Source organism: Arachis stenosperma, chromosome 2 (genome assembly GCF_014773155.1).
Source record: "Arachis stenosperma cultivar V10309 chromosome 2, arast.V10309.gnm1.PFL2, whole genome shotgun sequence".
In the NCBI taxonomy this organism is placed as follows: domain Eukaryota; kingdom Viridiplantae; phylum Streptophyta; class Magnoliopsida; order Fabales; family Fabaceae; genus Arachis; species Arachis stenosperma.
Window position 1 is genome coordinate 26,419,458 of NC_080378.1, and position 22,287 is coordinate 26,441,744.

Genomic DNA, 22,287 nt, shown 5'->3' on the forward strand with positions numbered 1-22,287 from the left:
AAAACACATTTAAAAGTATTTTGTTGGTTGAGTAAATTAAGGTTTTGAACTTGTGGTTTTTTAAACATTTTTTGTGTCATTTATATAAAAATTTCGTGTCATTTTCAATTAAATGATGTATTTTGTTATTATTGAATTGATGGTGTGATATTGAATAAATATATAAGAGATTTAACTATTCCTATGTTATTTGTAATAATTTGATATGTCTTTTGAATCTAAAACACATTTAAATATGTTTTGTTGGTTGAGTAAGTCAAGGTTCTGAACTTATAGTTTTTAAAAAATTGTGTCATTCACAAAAAATTCTTATGTTATTTATGACTAACTAAATGATGTTCTTTTGTTATCATTAAATTAATTGTATAATATTAAAATAAGAAGATGATGATAATGAAAAAAAAAATAGAGAAAAAATTAAATGAGAAAGAAGAAAAAAAGAAAAACAAAAAAGAAGAAAAAGAAGAGATGGTAAAAACGAGGAGATGATGATGATTACGATAATAATAATAAAAGTGGAGAAAAAAAAACATATGTAAATTTAATTTGGTTGGACTTGGTTCAAAAAAAAAACTTTAATTATCTAATATTTCTACAAAATATAAAGAATTATGTGATTTGTTTAATTGTAAATAAATCTTGATTCTCTATAATCTCTCTTCAAGTATTTAATATGTTAATTTAGTTTTTTATTTGTTATTTTTTGTTCATTCGTAATAAATGAATCAACACTAAGTTTACTGTTATTTTGTGCTATTCTTTTTACACATTTAAATATACTCATGGTATATAAAAAATATTTTTTTATTTTTTCTATTTTTATTAATTATATATTGTTACGGTGGGTAACTGGAGATTAATAAGATGGATGATGTTTGATGGCCCAAGTGTACGAAGGAGGAGAACTCCAGATGTATCTGCAACCCGGGGGCTCCGTCCGACTTGCGCGCGTGAGTGAATGGGGGTGGTACCTGCAAAGACACTCCGATGCCTAAGTTAGCAAGAGTGTGAGCAGGTCTAGAGAGTATTGGGCTTAGAGATACCTGAGGGGTGTCAGTGTATTTGTAGTGGTGAGCCAATAACCACCGCTGGTGTAGTGCCGTATCTTTAGGATATTAACCGTCCCATTATCTTGGGGAGGTTAAGATATGGCTTTAGGAAGCGGTTAGAGAGATTTTAGGGGCGGTTACTCATTTGAATGAGTGTTTATCTGCCAGCTAATCTCATGTCCGACTTCTTTAGCGCAGGTCGGGACGAACACCGACTTCTTATGTGAAGACCGGCGTTTAGTAAGGCTTAATCTATTGGATTAGGCCTTTTAATTGGACCTGGGCCCTTATCATTGGGCCAGGGTATGAACAGTGTCCCTACTTGAGCCCAAGATCCTTTTAAAGCTTGGGTTCAAGTATTCAACTCGGGTTCGTAGCCGACTTTCACGGGTTTTGGAACCGACGTGATTTACGCGACCTTTTGTTTCTGACAGTTACGTCAATTCAAGCGTCGTGTCCGTTGAGGAAGCGTTTAGGGATTGAGGGCTTTGGTAACGGTGCAATCTCATTAATGACTGCCTCGTTTTTACCATTATGCCCCTTAGCCTATTTATAAATACTTTCCCTCTCTTTCGTTTTTCCGTTTCTGCAATCTTTCAAATTTCTCCTTTCCCTGTTTGTGCTGTATTCTTGTGCGTGAAGATTTCCGCTCTCCCCAACCTTCATTTCTTGGATAAAGGTTAGTTTTATTTTTTCCATGTCATGCCTTATGTTTGCATGTTTTGTTTTGTGAGTGGATAGGTTGGCCTGTAGATTCTAGCTTCGTATCTCTCCTCTTTAGGGGCCGTGTTTTTTATTTTTCTTTTTCTTTTTCTTTTTGTAGGTTTCTGCCACTTTTCTTTATATAAAAAATGGCTTCCGTAGATGTTCTTTCTTTGTGGGTTGATGACACTGTCCTTGGGGAGGAACCCCTAGTCGACGCTGAGTTTATTACTCATCTTCGTACTCATCACCGGCTTTGTACTTCAGAGGAGGACGAGCCAAAATATGAACTAATAATCCCGGGTCCTGAAGACCGGGTCTGTTTTGGGAGAGTTAATGAGGCGGCTGGTCGGCGAAATTGTGAACTATACTTTTTCACAACTCTCATAATCCCTGGTAATGGCTCCAAAAACTTGGTGCACTCAATACCATGGCATTACACAACTTCGCACAACTAACCAGCAAGTGCACTGGGTCGTCCAAGTAATAAAACCTTACGTGAGTAAGGGTCGATCCCACGGAGATTGTTAGTAATGAAGCAAGCTATGGTCATCTTGTAAATCTTAGTCAGGCAAACTCAAATGTATGATGATGAACGAAAATAACATAGAAGATAAAGATAGTGATACTTATGTATATCATTGGTGTAAGAGCTTCAGACAAGTGTATGAAGATGCCTTCCCTTCCGTCTCTCTGCTTTCCTACAGCCTTCATCCAATCCTTCTTACTCCTTTCCATGGCAAGCTCGTGTAAGGTCTCACTGTTGTCAGCAGCTACTCCCATCCGCGCAGTGAAAGCTAATGCAAAGCACTCTGTCACAGTGCCGCCAATCACCGGTTTGGTTCCCTCCCCTACCGGAATAGAATCACTCTTTTGCGTCTGTCACTAACGCCCAGTAGGTTACAGGTTTGAAGCACGTCACAGTCATTCAATCATTGAATCCTACTCAGAACACCACAGACAAGGTTAGACCTTCCGGATTCTCTTGAATGCTGCCATCAGTTCTTGCCTATACCACGAAGACTCTGATCTCACGGAATGGCTGGCTCGTTTGTCAGGCGAGCACTCGGTTGTCAGGCGATCAACCATGCATCGTGCAATCAGGAATCCAAGAGATATTCACTAAAGCCTCGAATGCTTGTAGAACAAGAATGGTTGTCAGTCACCTTGTTCATAGGTTGAAGAACGAGTGATATCTTAGATAAAGAACAAGCGGAATTGAATGGAAGAACAATAGTAATTGCATTAATACTCGAGGTACAGCAGAGCTCCACACCCTTAATCTATGGTGTGTAGAAACTCCACCGTTGAAAATACATAAGCATAAGGTCTAGGCATGGCCGAATGGCCAGCCTCCCAAAGATCTAAGATAGCATAAAAGTGAAGATAGCTACCAAAGTCTCGATGCAAATACAATAGTAAAAGGTCCTACTTATAGATAACTAGTAGCCTAGGTGTACAAAGATGAGTAAATGACATAAAAATCCACTTCCGGGCCCACTTGGTGTGTGCTTGGGCTGAGCAATCAAGGAAATTCGTGTAGAGACCTTTTCTGGAGTTAAACGCCAGCTCCCATGCCAGTTTGGGCGTTTAACTCCAATTTTTATTCCTGTTCCGGCGTTTAACGCTGGAATTTCTGAGGCCGGATTGCTTCGCGGGTTTGGGCCATCAAATCTTGGACAAAGTATGGACTATTATATATTGCTGGAAAGCCCTGGATGTCTACTTTCCAACGCCGTTGAGAGCGCGCCAATTGGGCTTCTGTAGCTCCAGAAAATCCACTTCGAGTGCAGGGAGGTCAGAATCCAACAGCATCTGCAGTCCTTTTTGGTCTCTGAATCAGATTTTTGCTCAGGTCCCTCAATTTCAGCCAGAAAATACCTGAAATCACAGAAAAACACACAAACTCATAGTAAAGTCCAGAAAAGTGAATTTTAAATAAAAACTAATAAAAATGTACTAAAATCTAACTAAAAGATATCAAAAACATACTAAAAACAATGCCAAAAAGTATACAAATTATCCGCTCATCAGCGGCCCTTCATTTTTTCTTCATGTATGAATGTATGATCACCCGTTTGGGTGTTTTTCTTCCTTTCTCAGATTTCGAAATATCTGTTTTGCACCACTGTAGAGTTGCTCCTACTCAACTTCACCCCAATTCTTGGGGTTTTTTGAAGATCTATCAGTTTATTAGCCACGCTCTGGACTTTCCGACCTCTTTGAGGATTTTCTTCTTTCTCTTTCATATGACTAAGCCCTTTAGTGGGCTAAACAACAAACAGTAGTGGGTATCCTTCCGCGCCATACAAGGTCGGAGGATTTTCACCCTTTTTGACGAATCTTTTCATGATTTCAAAAACTATTTTTTCAAAGTACAAGCTGTAGAGGGTCACCACCCCTTCTTCCTTGATGAGCACTCTTCCCCTCGCTTTCCCCTTTATTGGTTGGCGGCCTCCCCTTGTGAAAAGTATGGTCCAGATGACCTGGACGAGGTGGAGGCGGCTATTGTGGGGTTTTTCCGAGAAGCGTGGGGGAGGGCCCCATACTTGGATACCAGAAAAATCCTCCAGGGAACGCCGACTTTTGTTCAATCTCAATTAGGTAGTGCATGCATTCCTCATTTCCGAGTTGTTTCTACCGACTTGAATGTTACCGACTTGTAACTTTTGTTAGTTGTTTTCTTGTAGATATGGCAAAGAAGAATGCTCAGGAGGCTTATCAAAGGGTCCAGGAGGCTAAGGCGAAGTCCCGAGCTAGGTCTGGTGGTGCCAGGGCGATTACCTCTCCTCCTCCTCCTCCTCCTCCTAAAAATACTGGCACTCCCTCTCAACCCATTGTCCTTTCTTCCTCAAGTTTGTCTCGACCACCCCCTTCTGCCCAAACTCTCTCTGAGCCAGAGAAGAAGAAGCGTAAGACTTCAGAGTCTGGCTCTTCTTCTTTTGATGGTGGGGTTAAGGCGGATGCTCTGGCATTCGTCCGAAAGAACATCTATCCTTTTATAAGTATGGATGATGTTTCTGTTCGAAACCACCTCACCACTATGGCCGAGGAGAGTTTTAGGACAGCGGGTGTTTGTGGCAAACTTTTGGATCTTTTTGAGAAGACTCCCCTTAGCTCTTTGGGGGCAACCTCACGGGTTGAGGAGTTGGAGGGGAGGCTTCTTATTTATGAAAAACATGAGAAGGAGTTGAAGGAGGAGAGAGATAAATTGAGGAAGGAGAGGGATCACCTTAAGGAGGAGGAGGGTAAGCTGCGGGCTCAATGTACTTTGGAGGCGAATTTGAGGAAAACGGCACAAGATAGCTATCACAGTTTATTTCAGGATATTGTGGCCGTGAGGAAGGACTTGCTGAATTCTCGGAACGCATACGCCGAGTTGGAGGACTCTATTGCCGATGGTGCCGAGGAGTCTTGGAGAATTTTCTTGGAACAAGTCAGAGTTATCGCTCCCGACTTGGATCTTTCTCCTCTACATCCGGACAAGGTAATTATTGATGGCGCCATCGTTTATCCTCCTGCCCCCGTGGTTGTTTCCGAGTCAGATTTGAAGACTCGGGGGCAGAGGATTATTGAGTCTCCTCCTCGAGATCCTCCGAGTTCGTCCTCCGTTCCTCCTCCTGGCCCTGGTGGTGGTGATTCCTCTGCTTCTCTGAAAAGATAACTTTATTTTTTATGGCTATATGGGGGCTCGGCCTGTGAGTCCCCCCTTTTTAAACTTATTCATTGTTGTTGGTTGTGTGAATAATTTCCTTTTGGCCTTTTAAGGCCGTAAACAAAATATTCTGATCTGTGCCCTTTTTTGGATAAGGGTTTTTAAACAAAAGTGAATGCCCCTTTTTTGGATAAGGGTTTTGAGTTACCTGGTGCGTTTTGAGTTACCTTGGCGTGTATGCTTTTTTTGATATCTTGAAAATCCTTTTGATCTCTTTCTGAAAAACTTTTATTGTTTGTCTTTCTCGTTTAAGGACTTTTTGGGATGCCCTTTAAACTTCTTCTTAGGTGAATGCCCCTTTTTGGATAAGGGTTTTGAGTTACCTGGTGCGTTTGAGTTACCTTGGCGTGTATGCTTTTTTTGATATCTTGAAAATCCTTTTGATCTCTTTCTGAAAAAACTTTTTATTGTTTGTCTTTCTCGTTTAAGGACTTTTTTGGGATGCCTTTAAACTTCTTCTTAGGTTTTATCTCTCTTTTATTATTCCTCATACTCAGCTTTTGTTTTAGTGAGTTCTTATGACTTAGGTTATTTTGCGATGCGTTTTCTTTTACTCGGGTTTATACTCCGATCTATGGATCGAAGTGTTTCCAAGTTTTCCTACTCGGGGCCTCGTTCCGACTCATGAGTCAGGTTAGTTCCCGAGTTTTTACGATCGACTTATATAACCTCTTTACACCGACTTGTACCTCGTCGTTTTATCCTGACGACCATCTAGGTCGATTCATGGGATTTTCACGTTTTGTCGAGCTTAAGTCGGCGCGTTTCGTAGAAAGACTTAGAAAAATAAAGGAGGATATTGTAAGAGATATTATAAATAAAAAAGATCTTTATTAATTGGGGAGGTACCTTCTTTTGCTACTAAGGGTCTTGATAGCTTATTTTTCCCTTAGTCTCTATTATGATGCCTCGTTAAAAACCCTTCTCCAGAAAAAACCCTTTTTTGGGAAAAAATCATGAAGTTGGGAAAAAATCATGAAGTTGGGAAAAGAGTACATCAGGGAGTAGAGTTCGCTTTTAACTGTAGTACCTTTTCATATTACAAGCATGCCACGACCTTGGTAGCTCAGTTCCGCTTAGGTCGGTTACTTTATAATAACCTTTCCCTAATACTTCTTTGATTTTGTATGGTCCCTTCCAATTTGCGGCGAGCTTTCCTTCTCCCGATTTTGTTGACTCCAATGTCATTTCTGATTAGGACCAAGTCATCTGTAGCAAATGTTCTTCGAATGACTTTCTTGTTGTACCTTGTAGTCATTCTTTGCTTTAGCGCAGCTTCTCTTATCTAGGCACTTTCTCGGACTTCGGGGAGCAGGTCGAGCTCCTCTTTGTGTCCCTGTATATTTCCGACCTCGTCATGGAGAATTACCCTTGGGCTTTGCTCATTGATTTCTATTGGAATCATGGCTTCTACGCCATAGACTAGTCGGAAGGGTGTTTCTCCTGTGGCGGATTGAGGAGTTGTCCTATAAGCCCATAACACCTGAGGGAGCTCTTCAGCCCAAGCTCCCTTTGCTTCCTGTAGTCTCTTCTTGAGTCCAGCCAGTATGACCTTGTTAGCTGCCTCGGCTTGCCCGTTGGCTTGTGGACGCTCCACCGAGGTGAATTGGTGCTTGATTTTCAGACTGGCTACTAGACTTCTGAAGGTGGTATCGGTAAATTGAGTTCCATTGTCTGTAGTGATGGAATAAGGTATCCCGTACCTTGTGATGATGTTTTTGTAGAGGAATCTGCGACTTCTTTGAGCGGTGATAGTGGCTAATGGTTCTGCTTCTATCCACTTTGTGAAGTAGTCTATTCCCACGATCAAGTATTTGACTTGTCCTGGTGCTTGGGGAAAAGGACCTAACAAATCCATTCCCCATTTTGCAAAGGGCCAGGGAGAGGTGATACTGATGAGCTCTTCCGGTGGAGCTATGTGGAAATTTGCGTGCATCTGACATGGTTGGCACTTTTTCACAAAGTCTGTGGCATCTTTCTGCAAGGTCGGCCAGTAGAATCCTGCTCGGATTACTTTCCTGGCGAGTGACCTTGCTCCTAGATGGTTTCCGCAGATCCCACTATGTACCTCCTCCAACACCTCGGTAGTTCTTGAGGTCGGTACGCACTTTAGTAATGGTGTTGATATCCATCTTCTGTAAAGGACATTTCTCACCAAAGTATAATGTTGTGCTTCCCTTCGGATCTTTTTAGCTTCTTTTCCTCTTTAGGGAGGATGTCGAATTTCAGGTATTCGACTAAGGGATTCATCCATCCGAGGTTTAACCGACTACATCAAGTGTCTCTTGTTTATCTTCTGTTTTGCTACCGAGGGTTCTTGAAGGGTTTCTTGAATCAGGCTTCTGTTGTTTCCTCCTGGTTTGGTACTTGCCAACTTGGATAGGGCATCCGCTCTGCTATTTAGATCCCGAGTTATGTGTTTGACCTCGGTTTCTGCAAAGCGTCCAAGATGCTCCAGGGTTTTTTCCAAGTACCTCTTCATATTAGGGTCTTTTGCCTGATATTCTCCGCTTATTTGGGAGGTCACCACCTGTGAGTCGCTGTAGATCGTCACCTTTGTAGCGCCGACTTCCTCTGCTAACTTTAATCCGGCAATCAAGGCTTCATATTCTGCCTGATTGTTTGAAGCTGAAAATTCAAATTTTAAGGAGACCTCTATTTGGGTTCCTTTTTCATCTACCAATATTATGCCTGCGCCGCTCCCTGTTTTGTTGGAGGATCCGTCTACATAGAGTTCCCATGTAGTCGGCTTTTCCTCTTGTTCTCCTGCATATTCTGCAACGAAGTCGGCGAGGCATTGGGCTTTTATTGCTGTCCGAGTTTCATACCTCAAATCAAACTCGGAGAGCTCTATCGCCCCTGAACCATTCTTCCTGCAACATCCGTCTTTTGGAGGATTTGCTTCATAGGCTGGTTTGTGCGGACTCTTATTGTATGAGCCTGAAAGTAGGTCGTAACCTTCGTGAGGCTATCACTAAGGAGTAGACAAACTTCTCTAGTTGTGGTACCTTAGTTCAGGGCCTTGCAGGACCTTACTGATGAAGTACCGGGTGTTGTCCGACCTCGTCTTCTCTTATCATGGCTGACGACACAGCCCTGTTTGCTACGGATAGGTATAGGACGAGGTCTTTTTCCGGTATTGGTCGGGTCAAGATAGGAACTCTTGGAACGCCTCCTCACATTCCGGAGTCCATTCGAATTGGCATCCCTTCCTTAATAAGGAAAATAATGGAAGGGATTTTAGTGCCGAGCCTGCCAAAAATCTGGAGAGGGCTGCAAGTCGGCCATTGAGCTGTTGAACCTCTCTCAAACAAGTCGGGCTTTTCATTTCTAAGACGGTCTGCATTTATCGGGATTGGCCTCAATTCCCCTTTGTGTTAGCATGAACCCTAGAAATTTCCCTGCCTCGACCGCGAAGGCGCACTTTGCAGGATTTAGCCTCATCCCATGCGACCTTATGGTCAAAGACTTGTGAGAGGTCGGTTAAGAGGTCGGCTTCTTCCTTGGTTTTTACTAGCATGTCGTCGACATATACTTCCATTAAGCTCCCTAGGTGGGGAGAAAACACTTTATTCATCAGTCTTTGATACGTGGCTCCTGCATTTTTTAGTCCGAATGGCATGACCACGTAGCAATAATTGGCTCTCGGCGTGATGAAAGATTTTTCTCCTGGTCGGGTTCATGCATCGGGATTTGGTTATATCCCGAGTAGGCGTCCATGAATGATAAGTATTGATACCCCGAGCTGGAGTCAACCAGGGTACAATACTTGGTAGGGGGATAAGGGTCCTTAGGACATGCCTTATTCAAGTCGGTATAGTCGACGCACATTCTCCATTTACCATTCTGTTTTTTGACTAGCAGCACTACATTGGCTAGCCATGTTGGGTATTTGACCTCTAATAAAGCCGGCTTCCAGGAGCGCCTGTACCTGCTCTTCTACTATTAGGGCTCGTTCCGGGCCGAGCTTGCGTCTTCTTTGTTGCACAGGTCGGACCCTGGGTAACCGAGAGTTTGTGGGACATGAGCTCGGGATCAATCCCGGGCATGTCGGAAGCCTTCCATGCGAAGAGGTCAGAATTAACTCTCAGGAGTTCGCCCAACCTTCGTTTTAGGGTTTCCCCTAGGTTGGCTCCTATGTAAGTGTTTTTTCCCTTCCTCCTCTCCGACTTGTATCTCCTCGGTTTTTCCTCCCGTTGGGGTCGCAGCTCCTCTCTGGTCCTTGTGCCGCCTAACTCTATGGTGGGACTTCTTGCCTTTTCCTCTCAGATTTAGGCTTTCGTTGTAGCACTTTCTTGCCAATTTTTGATCTCCCCTCACTATTGCTATTCCTCCTGGGGTTGGGAATTTCATGCAAAGGTGGGGAGTAGATACCACTGCTCCAAGGCGCTTAAGGTAGTCCTGCCGATTAAGGCATTGTAGGCTGACCCTTCATCGATGACTATGAAGTCTATGTTCAGAGTCCTTGATTTTTCCCTTTTTCCAAAAGTGGTGTGAAGGGGCAAGAAACCCAGTGTTTTATTGGCGTATCCCCTAATCCATATAGGGTGTCGGGTAGGCTCTCAATTCTTTTTCATCTAACCCTAGCTTGTCGAAGGCGGGCTTGAAAAGGATGTCCGCCGAGCTTCCTTGTCTACTAGGGTTTCTGTGGAGATGGCGTTGGCTAGGATCATAGTTATCACCACGTGATCATCATGCCCGGGGATTATCCCTTGCCCATCTTCTTTTGTGAACGAGATAGTGGGAGGTCGGGTGACTCTTCCCCGACTTGATGACTCTCTTGAGATGTCTTTTTGCGAGAGGTCCCGTGGGTGTCCGACCTTTCCATGAGATATCTATCAAGCCGACCTTCTCTGGCCAGCTTTTCTATCACATTTTTAAGGTCGTAACAGTCGTTGGTGGAGTGACCGTATATTTTATGGTACTCGAGTAGTCGCTGTGGCTTCCCCCTTTTTTGTTTTTAATAGGTCTAGGGGGTGGCAGCCTTTCAGTGTGGCAAATCTCTCTGTATACATCCCTATAGAGTTTTGAGAGCCTCTCGAGACCGAGCTCTTCCTTTTCTTGGCCCTTTCCCTCTCTTAGATGAGGAGGGGGTCCAGGTCGCCAACTCAGGTCTCTTAACTTTGCATTCTCTTCCATATGATGTACTTTCCGCCCTTTCTGTACATCGCTTAGAGAGACGGGGTGCCTTTAGATATGACTGTTACTTTTCCGCCCTTTCTTGTACATCGCTTAGAGAGACGGGTGCCTTTTAGATATGGACTGTGAGAAGGGACCTTCTCTAAGTCCATTGACTAACCCCATTATGACTGCCTCTGTGGGCAGGTCTTGGATCTCCAAACATGCCTTATTGAACCTTTCCATATAGGCTCGTAAAGACTCTCCGATCTCCTGTTTTATTCCCAGAGGCTCGTGCATGTTTTACTTTATCTTTCTGAATTGAGAACCTCATCAAAAACTTCCTTGAGAGGTCTTCGAAGCTAGTGATTGATCTCGGGGGGAGGCTATCGAACCACTTCATCGCTGCTTTCGATAAAGTGGTCGGGAAAGCTTTGCATCTCGTAGCGTCGGAGGCATCAGCTAGATACATCCGACTTTTGAAGTTGCTTAGGTGATGCTTCGGATCTGTGGTTCCATCATAGAGGTCCATATCAGGGCTTTTAAAGTTTCTCGGAACTTTTGCCCTCATTATGTCCTCACTGAAAGGATCCTCTCCACCCGGGAATTGATCTTCTTGGTCGTCGCGGGAGTTGTGACCCTTGAGGGAGGATTCTAGTTGTAAGAGTTTTCTTTCTAACTCTTTCGCCGCTCCATCTCCTCTTTGAGGTACTTTCGTTTTCCTTCTGTTTCTCCCGCTCTTGCTCAATTGTTCCAGGCGGCTATGGACTAACCCCATTAATTCAGCTACGTGGGATGGTCCGCCTTTTTCTGATTCACGCCCATCTGAGAGTTACCTTCGGATTTTCACTCCGGAGGTGCCCTCTCTATGTTGATTGTTATCTTCCTGGTAGGGCCAGGTCTTCATCGTTATTACCCATGCCTAGATTCTCTTGTTCAGAATCTGTCTCGACATGGCCTTCTTCGTGGGATCTGTCTGCCATCAATGGATGATCTCTCGGGTCCCCGGCAACGGCGCCAAGTTACGGTGGGTAACCGGAGATTAAAGAGGATGATGTTTGACGGCCCAAGTGTACGAAGGAGGAGAACTCCAGATGTATCTGCAACCCGGGGGCTCCGTCCGACTTGCGCGCGTGAGTGAATGGGGGTGGTACCTGCAAAGACACTCCGATGCCTAAGTTAGCAAGTGTGAGCAGTCTAGAGAGTATGGGCTTAGAGATACCTGAGGGGTTCAGTGTATTTGTAGTGGTGACCAATAACCACCGCTGGTGTAGTCCCATTATCTTGGGGAGGTTAAGATATGGCTTTAGGAAGCGGTTAGAGAGATTTTAGGGGCGGTTACTCATTTGAATGAGTGTTTATCTGCCAGCTAATCTCATGTCCGACTTCTTTAGCGCAGGTCGGGACGAACACCGACTTCTTATGTGAAGACCGGCGTTTAGTAAGGCTTAATCTATTGGATTAGGCCTTTTAATTGGACCTGTGCCCTTATCATTGGGTCAGGGTATGAACATATATAATATAAAAATGAAAGATTTATAAGAAAAATGTATAATATAATATTATTCTTTCTTTTATTCTCAATTTGAAAGGACTTCTATTGAATCGTGTTCTTAAAGAGTTTAATAGTTCTGCCTATGAATATTACGCCCAGACTTTATCAAGTTCACAAATTGAAATTCAATCTTTTAATTCCGTTCATGAATATTATTTCAATTGCGCATGTGGTCTTGGTTTTATTTGAATTCCCGTCTTGTGAAGCATAGAATATTAGAATCTTTCATTCATATCTGAAAAATAGATGACTCAAATGGTCCCGAAGTAAACTCCCGTTTATTTGGTGTGGTACAATGACGAACTCTATTTTGAGCAATGCTAGGGGCCAGCAGTTTTTGTGATTGTTAGACATCAATTAACCATCAATCATGATTTGATGGTGTGAGATTGGTATGAGATTTCATCCAATGGCTCACCTTTCTCTGCTGGTTACATGCTGGCCCAAATTCAATAAAACTGCTGGCCCCCTAGACTTTTCCCTCTATTTTTGTTGATCTTTATTTTACTGAACTTGGCATTTAAGAATATAAATCAAGATAGTTCATATTCAAATAAAATTGATTTTGACCAAAATTTAACAAAGAATCTAAGAAATCAACTTATTCCAATAGAAATTAGTTCTAGGGTAGATGTAGATGTTGATTATTATTCGGATTCCATGCAACATTGCAAGACAAGGGAAGATTCGCCCAGTTAATCAATTACTATTAATTAATTAGAGAACAATGCTTGAGGTGCCTTTCAGTATATTTCTTCCTTGCGTATGAGCAAAGTAATATGAAGCCATTATTTGCTTTGAAGTGTTCTTTTTGACCTTTATACGACCTCTTAGGATCCAACATGTTTACACGGAAAAGAGCTTAGTGAAGTGTTGAACACCGAAGTAATCATATTCTTGTGCAAGTAATTGAGAGCCTTTCAAACAAGTATTAACATCTACGATCTAATCTATCTATTAATTAAACAATAGAAGAGTTCTACGAAACAATTCTTGACTAAACTGTTAATAGAATATTTCAATGAAACAATTTCTCCGTTCACTATAATTAATTGTGGGGTCATAATTTTAACTCTTTCTCGCTAACTTATTTGAATTTTTTTTTACAGAAAGTATATTTGTACGAATCAAACGATACAATAAAGAAAAAATAGCAAGATACTCGGAGTGAGCGGACTGAGAATGAGAAAATTAAATAGATAATTATAAATGAACAGGGCTCAATTTCTGCCCAATGCTACAAACTAATCCGGTTTGAGAATCCTGTCACAAGTCAGCGGTTAAGGTATGTACGAGTAGTATACAACAGTAAGAGAAGAATATATCCAGCTCTACCCTGATTACATGAATGACGAATACAAAAGGAAATAAAAAAACAAAAGAGGCATACCGCTTAATGCAAAATCCTCACCAATGTAATCAGTCACAATTCAAAAGAACATGTAAGGCACCTCAAGTCAAAGTCACATCTATAATGGGGTTCAACCTGCAATTTACCAAGACACGAACATTGTGAATTTGTGATCAAGACGGGAAGGGCTAGTAGGAATGAGGAACAAAATAGAATCAATTTACTCTTTAAGCCCGCTTTTTCCCTACCTTTCCCCTCTATAACCCCACCTCAAAAACACAAACCAAGTAAATATGGAGTTAGAGGAGGAGGACAGAGTTGTACCTGCAACTTTAATTGGTGATATGGGCGTCCTTAAGCCTTCAAAGCAGCTTTATGAATCATAGTTTCTTTGTGTATCTGATGACAACTTTTCTCCACAAGATCAAGCAATTTCTCTAAGTTTGCTGCCCATGAGTTGAGAATGTCATTGCTATCCTTAGCAGTCTGGAAACAAACTATTCCGGTGGGCCTATCAATCTTTGCAACCAGTGCCTTGGACACAACCATGTCTGACAGATGCTTTTCAGCTTCCTGAATTCAGCAGGCAGAATCGGTTAGGATCTTTATATTTAAAAAACATTTGCAACAATTTGCCTGTATCTCATTAAGAAACTAGAAAATAACCAGCATTATGTGGCCAATGAACTAAAGTAGCGTAATAACATAGGCCAAGCAACCTCTGCTCAATAATGATAATAATGGTAAAACTTACGCACAATTGTCTTCACGTGAAATTGATAATTGAGAACTATCGGATGATTTTGACATGTTTGACTAAATTGTCATCTAATAATTCTCAATTATCAACTTCATATGAAAACAACTGCATATGAGTTTCTACCAATAATAATAATAAACAACCTCAGTTGTCTCCCATCTCCCCATCCCCTCTTTCTCCCTAACAGCCAGTGTACAAGAACTTGGATACTTCTTGTCTGAAACACTATACCGCAGTAAATACCAATATGTAAGCCCAAACAGAAGTAAAGCAATTATCTAGCACAACAAACTTCTAATATATAATAAGAACAAGCATTACAAACCTGAACACTGAGACACAAAAGCTCTGCAAGTCTCTTCAAAGTAATCCTTGCATAGTACTTTGATACGACAATAATATTCTGAATAATAACCAAAAAAAGAAAAAAGAAAAATCCTCGTTAATGCTCGCATCCTACATGATGAAGTGTGAAAACAACACATACCCAAAATACCTCCCAAATTCCCAACCATATGGGAAGGGTGACCCTTGGCAAAAGGAAATGTAAAATTAGAGATAATTACATGTTCAATTATTCTTTCCTTCAGATCTTCTGCTGCTTTTTCACCCAAAGACTTTCCAAGATTCTTTTCATTTTCAAACTCATTCTTGTATGCATCCCAAAGGCTTGTCCATTGAATAACCTCCATGGTGACCAACTGTTTCAACAGTAATCTATGGCATACCATAAAAGATAAGCACTCGATTACAAGGAAATGATAAACAGAAACCTGTAGCAGGATAGCATGGAAAACAAAATAAGGTAGACATACCTAAAGTTTGGAATCTCAGACAGATTCTTATCCTCCAAGGTGGAATTGAGAAGACTTGATTGCATTGGATCATGTGGTGCTAGAACCAAGTGCCAACATATTTTCCTCAGGATCTACGTGTATAAGGAATTATTTAGAAAGCAGTCACAAAACAATAACATATAAAGCAGATGAAGAGAAAGAAAGGAAGGCCTACTGGAATCCACTCGGCAGGATTTTCTTTGACAGATGGAATTTCGTATATTGCCTTGTAGCAACGACAAATTTCAAGATAATCATTTTTGTGGGAATAATACCTTCAAGGGTAACAAAAACAACCATAAGACAACAAGATTTTATGATCAGAACATAGCCATTGCCATTTAAAAAGCTATTAGTTGGAAAGAAAATAAGTGACCATAAGCATCATATAGACACAAACTTGGCTAGCTGGAAGGAAAACAAGTGATTATTACATATCAAATTCGTGCCTTGAAAGCCTAAAAGCATCCCAGGGGAAATGAAGTCCTTTACATCTAATTTCATCCCTCAAAATGATAGAAAATAAAAAAGAACTACCATTCAATGCTCCAACAGATTCCTTCCCTTCTAGACTATGTTTCTCAAATAAGAATCATTTAGATCAAGTTCTCACTTCTTACTGAAGTAAACCTTAAGAAACAAGAGCTAGAGACAAAAAGTGAAAGAACACACGCATGTAAGTACTTTTATATAAACAGAAAGTCATTAGCGATGCCTGTTTATTTATTGGGGTGGAGTTGTATCCCTCCTTCACATTATGCCTCATAATGCCAGAACAAAAGCATATATCCTGGATGTACTTGTGAATTGAGTTTATGAAAGGAAGGGACAGGTTAGAACAGTCCCTTCCCTTCCAAAACCTAAACTAATAAACACACCCTCAAATGTTAAAGCACCCTCCCCCACCCCTCCGAAAAAAATACAGCAGAGCACTTTGAATATCTATGTGATGTTAAATACATCTGTAAATCAAACAAAATGGAAAGAGACGATAGAGTCATAAAGGTCAGCAACAATATTTGTTACTAAACCTGATAGAAACAGGTTTGGTTTAGTTTACAAGAGGAGAGGTAAATAATCTATCAGCTGGTTTTAGTTGTTTTAGTTCCTAATTACTGTTAACTGGCTATCTGTTTGTTCCCTTTGAGCTGCACTAACAGGCATAAGGGCAATAGTCTTAATCCTAGCTGCTGCCTATAAATACTAGTTGATCAGTTAGTTTTAGTTTCGGTCAAAATTCTGTTAGATCAGTTAGAATAGGAGACGTAGTTGGTAGTTCCAACAGCGAATTCCAATAAGGGATTGTGATTTGCAATCCCTAGTTCATCAATAAAGCCTACCAATTTTGTTACTACCTGATCCTAGCAACCGGTATCAGAAGTCCACAGATCCTGGAAGCTTGTGGTGAACGGTGCAACCACGATCGCGGAAAACGGAAGGGAGAATGGATGCAACAGAATCGCAATTTGATCGCTTTGAGGGTTTGTGTCGCGTGCTGCAGGAGATGTTGCAGTGGATTGACGCGCGCATGGATTCCATGGAGCAGAGTGCTCCAGTCGGTCACGAGTGGAGTTCTTTGGCGTCGCACCAGGCCACCGGTGGCTCGTAGGGGAGTAGAAGCACGACGGAGCAGTGGAGGAAACTCGAGCTCCCGATTTTTCGTGGCAAGGATGCCATGTCATGGATCGAGCGTATGGAGCAGTTTTTCTTGCTCAGAGGTGCTGGAGGAGTGGCTCGCAGTGTCATCGTTCGCCATGGAAGGCCGCACTTCACATGGTTCCGGTGGTGGGAGGCAACCGCACCGACACTGTAGGGGCAGTCCCTCCGGATGGTGTTACTGTGTCACTTCCAACCTGAGCGGTTGCAAAGTTCCTATCAATCGCTGTTGAGGCTGAGACAAACAGGCACCGTGCGAGACTACGTTGATCAGTTTGTGCTGCACGCGCATCCTCTGCGTCTGCGGGGTCTAGCTCCAGAGTTGTTGATGGATTTGTTCTTGAATGGGTTGAGGCTTGAGGTGAGTGAAGAATGCAGGCTGTTCTTGTTCTAGACTGTGGATGAATTGATGGAATTGGCGCAAAAGGTGGAGAACGTAACATGGTGCTGTGGACTGCCCCTGTCTGCGTTGTGGATACGCCTATGACACAGAACTTCATTAATAACAAGCCAATACTCGCAGCGGCGTCGACGGGTTCGGCAAGCAAGGGTCCGGAGTCAGGGGTGGAGCCTCCAAAACAACAGGCAGTGTGGCACCTTAGCAATGAGGAGTACAAAGCTAAACATGCACGAGGCAAATGCTTTTTCTGCGATAAACCATACTCAGCAAAGCATGTGTGCAAGAAAAGGAATTCAAATTGCTGATTACGGAACCTGACGTTGAGGAGGGGGATTGGTTGGATCTCTCTTCACATTATGCCTCATAATGCAAGAAACAAAAGCATATATATTGGATGTGCTTGTGAATTTGAGTTTATGAAAGGAAGGGACTGATAAACACACTCTCAAATGTTAAAGCACCCTCCCCCATCCCTCCAGAAAAAATACAGCAGAGCACTTCGAATATCTATGCGATGTTAAATATATAACTGTAAATAAAAAAATATGGAAAGAGACGGTAGAGTCATAAGGGTCAGCAACAATATTTGTTACTAAACCTGATAGAAACAAGTTTGGTTTAGTTTACAAGAGGAGAGGTAAGTAGTCTACTTGCTGGTTTTAGTTCCTAATTGCTGTTAATTGGCTCTCTGTTTGTTCCCTTTGAGATGCACTAGCAGGCATAAGGGAAATAGTCTAGGGAAATAGTCTTAGTCCTAGCTGCTGCCTATAAATACTAGTTGATTAGTTAGTTTTAGTTTTGGTAATTCTGTTAGATCAGTTAGAATAGGAGAGGAAGAACTCCCTCCATAGTTGGTACTTCCAACAGTGTGTTCCAATAAGGGATTGTGATTTGCAATCCCTAGTTTATCAATAAAGCCTACCGATTCTGTTACTACCTGATCCTATCAAAACCACATCAAGATTCAAAACATCGCCCAGTAATAAATTTCTATTTAGACTGAACAAGCTAAGCAACATAACGGAAAGTATTGATTAATTTACCGAATCATTAATTCGTAATAGATCCGCTTCAACTCTGGCAGAGATGGTATATCAGCAGGAGCTTCTTCAACAACACTATCACCTTCTTTAGGTTTTTTCTTTTCCTTTGAAGCATCAACATCAAATACTCTCGTACTAATTTTTCTTGAAAGTATTTGTGCACGAACATAATCTTGACGGTCTAGGCACAAACGAACCTGCAATATTTAATGCAAGAAAATCCTTATTCCACAGCTAAAATGCAACATCAAATTATGGCAGATGTCATCACTAAAGGAAAGAGAATGATGTCTCATACTTGTTCAAGAATGAAAGCAATTTTCTCAGTTTTTGCCATGGCACCAAAAGTTTCCACCTGTTATGAAGGACCATTACATGAGTCAACTGACTACTAATTGCATAATCAAAACCATCACAACATTCAGCATCCACACCAACCGCAATTTCTTGCATCAAATCAGCAGCTTCAGCTATAAGCCCTTGTTCCTCCTTAATCTTGGCAAGTTTTTTGACCAATCGAGCTCTCTCAATCTCAACATATATCTAATAAATGATACAAATGTCATATGTACATATCACTCAGCAGACAACAACAGAAGTTAATAAGAAGGAAAACTGTGAAAACATCACAAGCTCACCTTCCCTGCAGATACACTGTTCAAGGTTTTGATGAGTTCTATACGTGTTTCAATATCTGGTGTTTCATCAATATATTGCATTGCCTGCTGGACCATTACTGTGACAGCCTGTGAACAAAAAGAACAGGTTTCTCAATGGCAGAGCATATCATGTTTCTTGCTCCACTTAAAAGAAACCTTTATCTTTATACTATCTAAAATACAAGCAAATTGCATTCCGGCATATCAATCCAGCATTTTGCTTCACAGACAAACCATAACAGATGAAATTACATTTCCCAACATGACGCGTATAATAGAAACCTTAACCTTCTTTTCTAACAGCCCTAGATTCTCATCGATTTTCAGAACAGAAGTTCCATTCTCATCCACACAATATATATTACAACATATAGATGCAGACACAAAATACCCTTAATTACATATAGCAACCCGTCATAAAAGAAATGGAAGCAGCAGCAGCAGCTGAATCCCTAAACAACTTAAAAGACTTCAATTACATAATCAAGAATAAAAAAGAATGGAGGATCCTGTGTACGGTGTACCTGCTTAAGCTGACCACGTCGTTTGGACAAGAGAACAATCTGGTCGTTGAGAGTTTTCCAGTCTCGCGCCTCAAAGCAGAGCCGGAGAATATCGGTGACGGCCTTCCTTGTGACGGCAACGTCTCCGGCGAGCCTCCCATGTTTCTCTTCATTCAACAACTTCTCTATGGCCGCATCTAAATTCCCCGAGTTTCCCTGTCCCAATTCCAATCATATAATATCAAATATCGGAATTTCGCCACTGCTATTAATAATTTATAATAATAATAGCGATAGTTCAGCGCGGCAGCTCCATCGACGTAAACTAAACTAAACAGCATTTACAGTGCAAGAATAACATTATAAGATCTGAAGCTACTCGAATTTTAGTTTGTTGAGGAATCGAGAGAGGCGTATACATACCATGACCATGGATGTCAGCTGAGCTGAGAGATCTATTAGCTAATGCTTTCCAACAGGAGCGACGTCGCCGATTACCGATTCTACTACTCAAAAGGAAACGTGCCAGAGGGGACAAGCCAAGCCCTTCTTTGAGTAACATGGAAACCATTTTGGGCTTTTAGGCCCAATTAGTTTCAGATGTCATAGTAGTGGTCCAATTGTCAAATATGAACCCTGCTCATCATCATGCCCCTCTAATAAAATTGAAAAGTTGCGTCCGAAGCCTGGGTTAGATGGCCACTTTGTGTGCCTCCCATAGAGCTGCATCGGGTTCAAGTTCTCATGGAGGAATATAGAACCATTTATGTGTACTTCTATGTAGTGTATGTGAGTGAGTTATGTGGGTATCAGGGTGTGTAATACATGGGTGTATGGATATAATGCATAGAATTGAGAGTTGTCCAATCCACTTGACCAAAAAAAAAAATTGAAAAGTTGGTTAAAAATAGTCTATTCATTCATTAGAAATTTAAATTCCGTCTTATTCAACAACAAAAAAAATTTAAAGATTTCAAAGCCGTCTTTTTTATAATTAGCTGATAATTTTTGTTAAAAAATATAAAATAGTTTATATACATGTAGATAGGCATGCATGTAATTATAATTAAATTGATGCTCTGTGCATTTTACACGATTTTATTGCATGATATTAAAGATAAATAACTTGATTATGTAATTAGAATGAGTAAATAAATAGGATTAGCTGAAATAAAACAAATTTTATTTCATGCATTTATAAATAATCCAAAAAAAATACAACACAATGTATGCATATTAGTTACACAATGAATGAAAAATCTTTAGGTTATTTAGGATTAAGTACTTTTTTCGACTCTAAGTTTTGGGTTAAAAATTAAATTCGTTTCTGACTTTTTTTATTATTAAAATCATCCCTAACGTTATAAAACGTTATAAAAAAATCATCCTTTTATCCATAAACAATATTTTTTGAACAATTTGACCCTTAAACAAAAATAAAAAATATTAAAAAAATAAACCACTCCATCCCACCCCTCCCATCGAAAACAGAGAAACAAAAAAAAGAAACCAAAAGATGCAGAATAAAAGAAAAGAGAAACAAAGAGAAAGAAGAAAGAAAAGGAAAAAAAGAAGAAGGAAACAAAGCAGAGCAATAGTCGGTGTTGAGTCATCGGCGCCAATCACCACCGTGCGGAGCTCTTATGGAGCCTCAACTCGAAGCGGAGACTCGACCCGGAGAAGTTATAACGGTTCAGATATGTCCGCAAGAACTAAATCGGAATGGAACTGGAAACGGACGGGAGGGGAGAAAGCTTTCTGTCGTCATGAGTCGAGGTTCTGGCGAGGATGAGTCAGGTAGTCACTAGTCGCCGCAGCTGTCTGTTGTCTTCGTCGTTGTTTCGGTCGCGAGTCACGAGTCACGGTGGAGGTTCCGGTGAGGACTAGCAAATGCTTTCCTTCATGATCGCCGTTCAGTGAGAGAGATCGAGGGTTGTGTTCATGTTCTCTGCTTGAAGAGGGCTTCTCGGGATAGAGAGGGTTTGGGGTTCATGTGGCATGTGGATCTGGAACCTCTGGGAAGAAGGAGATGAAAAAGAGAAGACTTGTTCTTCAGATCTGAAACTTCTGGGGTTCATGTTCTCTCTTTTTTCTTTGTTCTCTCTTCTCTCTTTTCTGTATTCTCTCTTGAGTTTGAAGGATTGAATTTTTGAATTTTTTGTCTTGAATTTGAATGTAGTGTTGTTGTTAATGGATTTTTGAATCTAAATATATTGTTGTTGTTGATTCTGTGTTAGCTTTGTTTGATTTTTTTAGAATTAAAAAAATAGTTAGTGGTGTTGTTGTGATGGATTTTTGAATTTGGATATATTGTTATTGTTGATTCTGTTTGATTTTTTTTTAATTAAAAAATACTTGGTATTGTTGTTGTTGAAGATTTGCGTGGAGACTGAAGAAGAAGATGAAGAAGAAAGAAAATATGAGAAGATGGGTTGTTACGAGAAGAAGAAGATGAAGAGTTATTGTTGTGAATGAGAAAGGAAGAGAAGAGGAATCTGCATTTGGTTACATTTTTTTTAATTTTTGTTTAAGGGTAAAATTGTCCAAAAAATATTGTTTATGGACAAAATGATGATTTTATAATGTTTTGTAACGTTGAGGATGATTTTAATAACCAAAAAAAGTCGAAAACGATTTTGATTTTGAGCCAAAACTTTAGGGACGAAAAAAGTACTTAACTCGTTTATTTAATATAACATTCACCTAAGATTCTAAATAAACCGTCTGATTACATTAATTAAATAAAAAATGACAAAGATAATTGTAAAGTATATACTTATACAAATACAAAAAAGATAAATTAAAGCACAATTGTGATAAAAACTAAAAATTATCATGTTATCATGAACTCAAACAAAACACATATTTTTCAACTAAATATGATATCTTAATATTACATCCATCAATATATTTAATTGAATTGAATCATCCGTAACAATA

At 40.7% G+C, this 22,287-nt stretch overlaps 2 protein-coding genes across 2 annotated transcripts; one reads left to right on the plus strand and one right to left on the minus strand.

Moving 5' to 3' along the window:
* Nucleotides 1-4,443: 4,443 nt before the first annotated feature.
* LOC130962733 (increased rDNA silencing protein 4-like) lies at nt 4,444-5,415 on the plus strand. The gene is made up of 2 exons (XM_057888905.1): nt 4,444-4,663; nt 5,297-5,415. The coding sequence occupies exons 1-2, from the start codon at nt 4,444-4,446 to the stop codon at nt 5,413-5,415; spliced, it is 339 nt and encodes a 112-aa protein (XP_057744888.1).
* Nucleotides 5,416-13,322: 7,907 nt separating this feature from the next.
* On the minus strand, nt 13,323-20,014 carry LOC130961818 (26S proteasome non-ATPase regulatory subunit 12 homolog A-like). Its single transcript, XM_057887838.1, has 12 exons — nt 19,771-20,014; nt 19,369-19,563; nt 18,824-18,931; nt 18,624-18,728; nt 18,484-18,540; nt 18,186-18,382; nt 15,262-15,361; nt 15,066-15,178; nt 14,817-14,967; nt 14,576-14,653; nt 13,815-14,063; nt 13,323-13,625 (listed from the first exon to the last, which is right to left on the minus strand). The coding sequence occupies exons 1-11, from the start codon at nt 19,777-19,779 to the stop codon at nt 13,845-13,847; spliced, it is 1,332 nt and encodes a 443-aa protein (XP_057743821.1). The 5' UTR covers nt 19,780-20,014; the 3' UTR covers nt 13,323-13,625; nt 13,815-13,844.
* Between the last annotated feature and the right edge of the window lie 2,273 nt (nt 20,015-22,287).

Excerpts from the sequence above, each read along its gene's own strand:
- LOC130962733 (XM_057888905.1), top strand. The coding sequence starts at position 4,444 with ATGGCAAAGAAGAATGCTCAGGAGGCTTATCAAAGGGTCCAGGAGGCT. Across the intron at positions 4,664-5,296 it reads TGAGCCAGAGAAGAAGAAGC|ATTTGAAGACTCGGGGGCAG; the intron begins GTAAGACTTCAG and ends TTTCCGAGTCAG.
- LOC130961818 (XM_057887838.1), bottom strand. Across the intron at positions 18,932-19,368 it reads GACGTGGTCAGCTTAAGCAG|GCTGTCACAGTAATGGTCCA; the intron begins GTACACCGTACA and ends TTTTGTTCACAG. Across the intron at positions 18,729-18,823 it reads ACAGTGTATCTGCAGGGAAG|ATATATGTTGAGATTGAGAG; the intron begins GTGAGCTTGTGA and ends ATCATTTATTAG.